Source organism: Dermacentor silvarum, chromosome 11 (assembly GCF_013339745.2).
Source record: "Dermacentor silvarum isolate Dsil-2018 chromosome 11, BIME_Dsil_1.4, whole genome shotgun sequence".
Classification (NCBI taxonomy): domain Eukaryota; kingdom Metazoa; phylum Arthropoda; class Arachnida; order Ixodida; family Ixodidae; genus Dermacentor; species Dermacentor silvarum.
Genome location: NC_051164.1, coordinates 116,597,673 through 116,607,734, shown reverse-complemented (window position 1 = coordinate 116,607,734; position 10,062 = coordinate 116,597,673). Strand labels below are relative to the sequence as shown.

Genomic DNA, 10,062 nt, shown 5'->3' with positions numbered 1-10,062 from the left:
AAAAAAGAGGAATATGGCATCCGCGTGGTAGGATTTCGATAATCCAGCGGTCTAGTCTCGTGCCCTGCCTCGTTAAACGCGCCACTTTTCTTCTTTTACCCGTAGAGATCGCGCACCTGCACCTGGCGGTGGCTGGCAGTTGTAAATATGGCGGCCACGTTTGAAGGGGTGCTTTTATCCAGTCTGTCCGATACCGGTGAAATAACTCAGAAGTTTCCCATCCCTTTACTTCTGACAGTGGCTGACGAGTCGGATAACCTCATCGTGAAGTTCAAGAAGCGTGAGTAAAACCGTGCATCGATCCCGTGCGCTGTTCGACGGCTCTGTAAATCGAGCTTCTTTGTCTCCGCGCGCATTGTTTACTAAGGCGCATACATGTCGCACGTTCTATAATCTATTTAGGCCTAAGGCCCTTTAATCGGCCCGTCCAATTGTTTTACGGATTCTTGGCTGTTCGAAAAGCTCGTTTCGGCTAAGACGTACTGTGGCCGCACCGAAGGCCTGCGTGCGCGTTCGAAAGTGCGCGACATGTCGGGCCGCGTGGTGCGCTCCGATGGCCGTCGGGCGCAGTTTCACTTCTCCGAGTGCCGCATGCTGCCCAAATGCACCGGTAGTACCCGACGCCGAACCTGACGTGATTTGCGTGACAAGCGGTCGGTGACGCTGCAGGCATGTCGGTCGAGCATCTATTTCCACCGTTTCCTGCCCGATGAGTCTCACTTGTGGAAAGGTGTCCGTGCGGGCATGTGCGTTTCGCGGCGATCGTAAACGTTGGTGAACTTTGCTTTCGTCAGGAATGTCCAGAGTACTTGCCATTCGAAAAAAAAAATAACTAAAAAAAGAAAAGATACGCGTGTTTGACCTGAATAACCAGAATTCATTTGTGAAAGGGCTGCTACCGAAAACACTCTAGGAACTGTAAAGACGTTCAGTGCGATCGCAGTCAAGTATTCGCATCCTACCACCTCAAGCACATTTGCCGGGCGTCTAGTGGTATTTGCTTTTTCCCGCAGCAAGCAGTGCCATAAATGAGTAACGACATTACTAGTCTTCCTGCCAAACTAACGGTTGTGCAGATCGACATGGTGTCAGGTTTGTTTCTATCAGACCAATCAATATAGGCCAGTCTTTAATTGAAAAGCTTACCCTCATTTCATGGCAACACGCGCAAACACGTTTTGTGGTCTTGTTATTGCTAAGCAAGTGCTCTGATGAGTGCACTAAGTTTATTCTGTTGCATGTCTTTCATATTACAAGTGTAGGCAGTCATACTCTGCTCGCACACAAGTCTTGGGCTCCGTGGAATTCTGTAGCTGGCAGTCTTGGAAATGCTGCTCTTTCCACATTTTGCCACACTGAAATGAGACTGTGTTGTAGCTCTTCCGAAAACATGCGTTCTTCAGATCGACTTCTATGCTGATTCTTCTATTACCATGCACCTTCACTATGTGCTACTTCATACTCTTACAGCAGAGCTGTTCCTTTGAATCAAGTTCAAAGTTCCAAAGAACCACCAGCATCTTTTCTTCTGCGGATGTTTTATCAGGTTTAGCTCTTCTGTACCAACTAATTTGTCACAAAGTGGGGCATTAATGCACTGTAACTTGCCTAGTAAACTACACGATGCAGTAAGAATGTAAACAACAGAACTGATGAAAGATAAGCGCACTCTTCCAATAAGTACCTACTGCAGGCCTGTAGCCAGGGGCCCAGGCCCCCCCCCCCCCCCCTCTAAATTTTTATCTTTCCGTACTCATGTTCTACGGCGCTGAGTACACCTGACGCGATCACTGCCGACCGTTCCACGGCAGACACAACGTGAAGTTCTTCTTGAGTGGGCCTCAATAAAACGAATATTTCCACTCTTCGAGTTTTTATTTTTGGCTCTGAGTAACGCTATTTTATTTTATTAATGAAATCTATTGAAACGATTCGTCCCTATAAAAATATCATACTATTAGGAAGACCCATCTTGAAACTAAAAATGTAAAACTATTAATAAAATAGTGTTTAAAAAGTCAAAATTTACATACTGTGATTTTTACCGAAATTAATTACTGAAAAATAGGTGCTTACCTCAAATAGTCAATCTTCAGCAAGTAGCCCCCCCTACCCCGGAAAAAAATTTCTGGCTACGGGCCTGGCCCGACTGCGATGGCTTAGCAGCTATAGTGTTGTGCTGCTAAGCACGATGGCATGTGATCAAATCCCAGCTCGCACTTCGATGGGGGTGAAATGAAAGAACGCCTGTGTCCCGTACATGGGGCACACGGTAAAGATCCCTTGGTGGTCAGAATAAATCTATAGTCCCCTACTATGGTGTGCCTCGTAATCAGATCGTGGTTTTGGCACTTAATACCCCAGAATTCAATTAAGTTCACTCTGCCGATAAATGCAGTTCTTGAATTCATCTGCACAACCAAAACTACTTTTTTTTTTTCTTTTTTTGGTAGGTGATCGGACGAATTCATGATCTGTGTACACAAATTGTGGATATATCTGTAACAAAGTTCTTGGTTTCTGCACTAGCAAAATTTGTCCAGATTATATGTAGGACTTTAAAATATCTGTTGTCATATAATGCAGACCAGGGGTTTCGTGGAAACAGAGAAAAGGGAAAAAAATTTCTAGATACCTTGGCAGGCAACCTGAAACTGAGGACTGCAGTTCAGAATTGGCATTTTAAACGTTACTGTGTTGCTGTGCATCAGTCAGTTTCAGGTTGTCAGTCAGTTGTGAGTTGCCAAGTAATTCATTTTCATTCCCCCCCACCACACAGAATCTTTGCTTTGCATACTTTCGATCAGAGGTGTGTATATCGCCAGATTCAGTGCTGAAACTTTCATCCCTAGTCCAATGGTACAATGCATCGCACTTTACTTTCTGCACAACTTCATTTTGAGAACAGGACTAAGTGCAAGTGCATGGCAAGGCACATCAATAATGAATGATAAATTAAACTGCATTTATCATGGCATAAGGGTGGGGGTCAGTGTGGCTGTCGTTTTTTTTTTAGAGACTGAATTGGAATTGAGTACACAATGGTTCCACATGATATGGTACACAGTGGTTCCACACGAAACAGTATGCAGTGGTGTGCACTTATTAAATACTTAACCTTAATGTTGAAGAGCTCCTAGTTACTTTATACTGAATGCTCATCAAATTTATGCCTGTAGTCATGTAGGAATGTTGCAAGTTCACTGGTAATGGCAAGAAAGGTTGCCCTGTTGTAGTTTCTAATTTACTTTGGCTGACATTTCTTGCATTCACTGGCACAGTTAATTACAAACTGAATGAAACAGTGATCACTGAAACACAGTAATAAAACTTAATCGTGAACCAGTTCAGTAGTAAATATGAGTTGTATCTTCATGCTTGTTGAATACATTTGTGCTGAATAAGTGATAAGCTGTGAAAAGGAAAATAGACCATAGATACCAAGGAACCCATTTGATTTTGGGAAAGTTAAAGTCCTGTAGCAAAAATATGGTTTCTCGTAGATATTTTACAGTATTATTTAATGCATAATGGTCTGTGCAGAACAATGACAGAGAATTAGATGAGCATATTTGACTGCGGTGAAACGCAGCAGACTGTACCAAAGGGAATCAAGACAGACGGGAGAAGTGCTACTAACAACTGTGAATGTTTATTGGAAAAACTCTTTGCTGCATGCACCCAAGACACTCTGGAACCCGCAACAAAACAGACAGCTGAAAACAAGTTGTTGTTTTGAACAGAACAGAATAGTTCCTCGATGTTGATGGACATGCTAAGGGTGAGCATATGCTTGACCACTTGGAACAAGATTCTGCCAATTTTTGACAGTTGGGTGATCTTAGTAGTGCTCTCTGGCTGCACTTAAATAGTGCATGCATTAATGTATACAGAAGCCCATTCCAAAGAGGGCAAAGCGATTGCTGGACTAAACTATTGGGTCACTTGTGAAGTTCAGCAGTTGTGTCTCATGGCTATCATGCCCTAGTTCTTGGGTAGGTTACACAGCCCTGCAATTACCACACTTAGCTAGGGAAAAAAAAATTATCTACATATCACTTTTTGAATGTTATAGTTGAACTTCCGAATAAATGGTCCAAGAAATTTGTAAGTGCACTTAACAAATAGACAATATTATGAAGTTACAGTTAAACAATGTCGAGGTTGGTGACAAACAGAATCGCACAAGAGCTGAATATCACTGTTGATGGTTATTTTTGTGGTGCAGGTATCAGAGTTGAGTGGCTGGCCTCAAGCTTCCGAACTTTGTCGTAACTGAGAAAGTCTTTTTTTTTACCTGCAATGAATTTACATATTTAAAAAATCTCCTCTTCCTGACGACCAGGCGATTTATTTTTAGATACACAGAATGGTGCTTGAAGGACCTTTTTATTATATTGTTACGGGTGTAGAATGGGTTTATTTATTACCGTGAAAGGGGTAGGGAAGACATGGGAGGGCCCGAAACAGCTGATCACCAAAACCTTGCGCCGCTTCGTTCTCTTCTATGCTCTTCCGGTGCGCATTACATTTTCCTCCGGGTTAGACCAAGCTCACCGAGCGAGTTTGCGTTGATGGTATGGTTTCAACCGTGCGACGTGCACCACTTGCGTTTTGCGTTAACAGCGGTTATCAGCAGTCAGTTTAGTGATGACGTCGGCCACTCCACTTAAGCATTGGAGAATGACGAACAGGCCCGAATACTTGGAAGTTCATCAGCGTCTTGACTGCAACTGTTTGAGTCCCTGAAAAATGCTGGTTACTTAGTGCACATTTGTTGGGTGGAAAAATGCTGAATGTTTTAATCTAGAAATATGATTTGTTGCTTCAGGACAATATGTGTTACTACCGATTCCGACAAAAAAGTCGTTGAAAGAATTTGCAAGGTCCGTCCCAGCTACCTTCAAGTTTCCAATCGTCAGATTTTCAACTGTTGTTTTACTTCTTTTTCCGTTCAATACCTCGTTAAGGTTCTTCCACAAGATGTGACATCTTGGCAATTTTCATCAAACATACAACTTTAATATTCATCTTTAGATTTCTTTAAAATTGTATTGAGCTTATCTCGAAATATTTTATATTCTTCATGTTTTTGATCCTTCGCGATGAAAGGAATGACTCGAAAAGTTTTATTTTTTTTGTTTGATTAGCTTGATGTGGTCATACGTTATCCACGGCTTGCGCAGCTTTTTTTGCTTGTGATATGTGTGCATTGGAAAAGAACACAAGGTAATGCTTTTTCAGAATGCTCAAAAAGGTATGATAGCTCTTGTCGGTATTGCGTATGTTTGACTCCAATCAACCTGGGCAATTTTGCACCTAAATATATCTAATGTCTGTGGCGATATTTTACGATAAGTCGTCTCAGGCCATGCATGTTTTTGTAAATCATTGTTCTGCTTAAGCATACAAAAGTTTGGCAAATGATCACTAATGTCTGAAGTTACAACACCAGATGCAACTTTTTCAGTAATAGCGTTAGTAATAAAAAGGTCAAGCAGAGATGCCCTTGATTTAGTTATGCATGTTGGAGTGGAAATAATGTTCTCAAAGCCATTTCCTTGTAGCAAGAGTAAAAGTTACATGGTGCGGCCCGAGTTCGCTAGAATATCAATGTTCAGGTCACCCCCAATTGTAAGCAACCACTTGCATTCGTTGGCACGCGAAAGCAGAGAGTCGAGAAAACTTAAGAACGTGGCAACATTACCAGTTGGTGGTCTGTACAATACGGCAAACACACTTTTACCTCGTTTAATACAGATAATTTCAAAGTCTCTAGTGACAATGCTAAATTCACTTATGACGTCAAAGCCTGGTACTGCTACCTGTATCGACACCCCACCTCCTCTGCTATCTTGAAAATTTAAAAAGAAATAAGTAAAAGAAATACCACACGAATTACAGAACTATATCAGTTCGAAACCAGCAAATCAGTGCATGCAGCTGATATGAAAAATGTAAAGGCCATGAAATGATTAAGTTGAGCACAAATATTTTGATAAATCTTTCTCATTCAAGAACCTTGTTTACGTTTTTTTTTTTCACATATGCAACGGCCAGGAAGAAAACCTCAATGACGCTGTCCCTCGTTGCAATAGATTGCGCAGGAGCAGCTGTTACCGGTCGTGTATTGTAATTACACCGATATTATACTCACAACAGTGAGTACAAATAAAAAGTAGGAGTTCTGCAAAATATACATTAGAAATGCGAAGGTAGAATGGAATATACAAATGCGAAGGTACAACTCGCTAAAGGGCAAAAAAGAGCCGCTGGAAACAAAGTTCACTGCTTGTATACACAAAACCTTGCAACAAGATATTCAAATATACGTCTAAGTCTCCAATAAATCTACGTATTTAAGCAAATGTCACTGTATATAATGCGTCAAACAAGACAAATAAACATGTTGCACAGTCACAGATAGTAAACTTTGCGCACAGAAAGACAGATGATCTAGGCAAGTATGAAACTATGATAGCAGAAATCGTGATATGTACTCTGGCCACGTGGCGGTCGCGACAGCGCCATGTGGGTAGAATAATAGAGGAATAATGCAGAAATCAGTACGAAAATGTGTTATTTTTTTTTTAGTAAACTCTTGTTAAAAAATATTCTCTCTGCACTAGCAGTGATCACTGGAAGGGGGACGAGAATCTGCAGCAGTTTGTACACATTTACATAGAACCTGCAGTCGCAATGAGAGAAGGCATCTATTCCGGTGCTAAAACCTAAAACACTCCCTCGATGTCGTTGGCATCCTTGTTTAGGTACCTTGCACAAACAGTAGGCTGTTTGATACCAGCGATGTCCGTCGTTTCGTCAGGAAGTATGGAGAAGCAGCCCGCTTTTGCAACTAGGCTTTCTTTGATAATTTCACCACAAATTTCTATAATTTGGTTTTGTGCATCTGGACTTAAATACGATGCATTACTGGGGCAACTTTCCAAATGGTTCTTCATCTGAAGAACCATTTGGATATGTATCTCCACAATTAGCTCGCATGCGAAGAAGCGCTCTGAAAATATGTGTATTTTCAGCGGGGGCTATGCTTAAATCCATAGTGCCACTGTCCCTGTGGCCACGGAGAGCCAGACCTTGTCGCCCGCAAGAAGAATTTCCTCAATTATAGGCCATTTACTTTCTTCTGTTTTCTCATATTTTACTTTGTCTGCCCTGGTTCAGCTGATCGATCACATTGGGCACGCTTCCTGAAAATGTTTGGAGAAAATTATCAGCTGCTAGCTTACAGTCATGGTGATATTTAGTATTTTCGTGTGTGTGTGGAAGATTGCGAGTGCGTGCTTTCATTTCTAGAACGGCTTGGACACGAGGGCTCGAGTGCACGCATTGTTGGCCCAAATTTATAAGAGCAATAAGCCCATAAAGTTCCAGAATTGAAAAAACTAAAGCACGCTTTTTGAAATGTCGGTACACCTTTTGCGTCGAAAGTTTATGAGAACTGTATACCCATAAAGTTTCGTAAATGAAATTCATGTGCTCCGTAGATTTCGCGGCCGCTGCGAGATACCGCAACGCGCCCGCTCGCTATCGAAAAGCCCTTGAATTTTGTGCTCGGATGGGGCTCCTTGCGTTACGTGACTCCAGGTGCAAGGGCGTTGCCACGAAATCCAGCCCGAGTTCGCAATGTTCGTGCCGAATGTCTTTTCGAGCGTGAAAAAGACATTGTAGACAGAATCCAGAATGATTCCCGGCGTAGGTGGTAGTTTTGGTCGGCGGCGCATGCTGGCACGAAAAAATTTGGGGGGGCTGAAGCCCCATCAGCCCCCCTCTGGCTACGCCCCTGGCTATGGCGTTGGGGCTGCAATGTTCAGTGAGTGCGCAGAAAGCGCGCACTGAGAAGCTTGACCGCGCTGCCCAGTTAATCTCGTGAAGATTTGGTCTATCAACATGCTGATGCTAGATACTGGCAAGTTTGCCAGAATGGAAAGAGAATGGCACATTGAAAAAAGGCTTGGCATACGCTCATGTTTGTGTTAGCACCAACAATGAATGTACTGGATTAACAAAAAGAAGCAGCGGGAAATTCCTCGCTGAGAAGACTGATAAACGTACAGTGTGCCACAACTTAAGAAATAACGATATTGAAACGTCCGAGAATTTAGAGGAAAATAAAAAAAAATGAATGATCGTGATACGGAGTCGCCTTATAGTGTCGAAGCTTGTGTACTGTTAAATGTTCATATGCTGCGGCCTAAAGCTCAGTGAACGGTGCGATAACGCGCTCGCAGTGAGAGTGAAACATTGTGCGCGGACATGCATGCAGGCGCGCTGTTGGTCGCTGCGAACCCGTGCGATCGCTGCATTGAGGCTTCATTCTGTTATGCGCCATTTGGTTATACAGACAGCACACTATAATGTATTTCAGATAGTGTGCTCTCAGCGATTGCCTTTCACGCAAGAAGCTGGTTCGGGTGACTCTATCACGGCGACCGCGCGCAATGGGCATTCACTGTGCGTATTCGGTAAAGAAATAGCGTCTGTAAACCATTCTGTGCTCTCTGTTTGCCCAAGATTATTATTTTGATTGTAAGAAACTTTCCTCGTTTAGACACTACTAACAGAAATGGCCAGGAGGGCTCCCGCGTCGTGTTTTTATTGAGCGCCGACAGCCAAATCTACGAGGAGCTCGCCGCATTATCCCTCATACTACGCAAACGAGGCGCTTCCAACAGATTGCGACTACTTAAGTCTTCGCCCCCAATATGCCGACAGTAACAAATCCTGTTTAGAGCAACGAGGAGCTTTGCTCACAATTTCATACTTGCTTAAAATTACAGCTCTACCTAATCATATATGCCACACTCTTGTTACATCACAAACAGAATAGACTATGCCAACGAACCACACAGCGTGAGACCACTTATCCTTCGATTCGAAGAAATGTGCCAAAGCTACAATGTTCCGAGCGAGGCTCTCAAGGTCGTCGAAAGACCGAACATACTGCCCCCATGGTATGATTTCGCACATTTTTGTGATTTTACTCTGACATACCACAAGAAAAAAGAAACACTGCTTGAACACATAATGCAAGGTTTATCAGAATTAAAAGAAAAATACAATCACTACACAGTTTTACACTGACGGTTCCAAAACAAATGAACATGTCGGAAGCGCTGTTGTATCTGAACATTGTAAAAATTGTTTTAGGTTGCCACAGTCTGCTTTAGTTTTTACAGCCGAAGTATATGCCCTGCTTATGGCTTTAGAAAAAAATTTAACAGGAGATGATAAAAAAGCAGTTGTCTATACAGATTCCCTCAGTTCACTTAATTCCCGCCGTATAAAATCACACTGCAAACCTCTTCTCAGCTGCATCCTGAGAATGCTCGGCAAAAGTGAAAATCATGGTAAAGTAATTAATCTATTTTGGGTTCCAAACGAGATTAATCCCGGGAAATGAAAACGCGGACAACTGCGCAGCAATGACAGCCCGTGGGAAACTAACAGAAATAAATCTTCCATTCAAGAATTGTGTCTGGGTGGTCCTTGCTGAAATCACCTCAAAATGGCAAAAGGATTGGGGCTGTCAAGTTAAAAACAAGCTACAAATAGTAAAGCCCATACTGCAGGAGTGGAAGACATCATACCACCAGGAACGTTTCATGGAAGTTATTCTATGTCGCATTTGCATCGGACACACACATCTCGCACATAACTTTTTATTGAAAAATAAAGATCAAGCGGTTTGTAATCAATGACAAGAATCTAACTATGAATCACATTTTAATAACATGTCTGACATTGGAGGAAAAAAGACAGAAGTATGTTTATGAACTTTACAAAACATTAACACCACTTCCTCCCTGATCCTAGCTGAAAATGCTGTTAGTTCTTTGACGATCGCGAAACTTCGGAGTGTGATTAAAAATAGCCGCCTGGCGGGAAAAAAATGAACTGCTTAGAAAACTAAAATATAGTTCTCCTTCACGTGCGATAGTGCATATGTTCGTGAGTGGCGCTGAAGGTCTTGAAAGCGGCGTTGCAAACCATCGATAGAGGGCTAATGATGCCAATGGGCGCGGTATGGAAAAAGTGCGT

The 10,062-nt window shown here is 42.4% G+C and overlaps 1 protein-coding gene across 8 annotated transcripts in view; it reads left to right on the top strand.

Moving 5' to 3' along the window:
- LOC119433033 (histone-arginine methyltransferase CARMER) overlaps positions 1-10,062 on the top strand; it is a 145,085-nt gene continuing 135,023 nt past the window's right edge. For 2 of the 8 annotated variants that reach the window (XM_049658447.1, XM_049658450.1), the window contains exon 1: positions 1-280. In XM_049658447.1, the coding sequence (XP_049514404.1) occupies positions 148-280 (133 nt within the window). In that variant the 5' untranslated portion in view covers positions 1-147. The remainder of the gene's footprint in view (positions 281-10,062) is intronic. The other 6 variants (XM_049658452.1, XM_049658449.1, XM_049658451.1 and 3 more) reach the window with 4 other exon arrangements.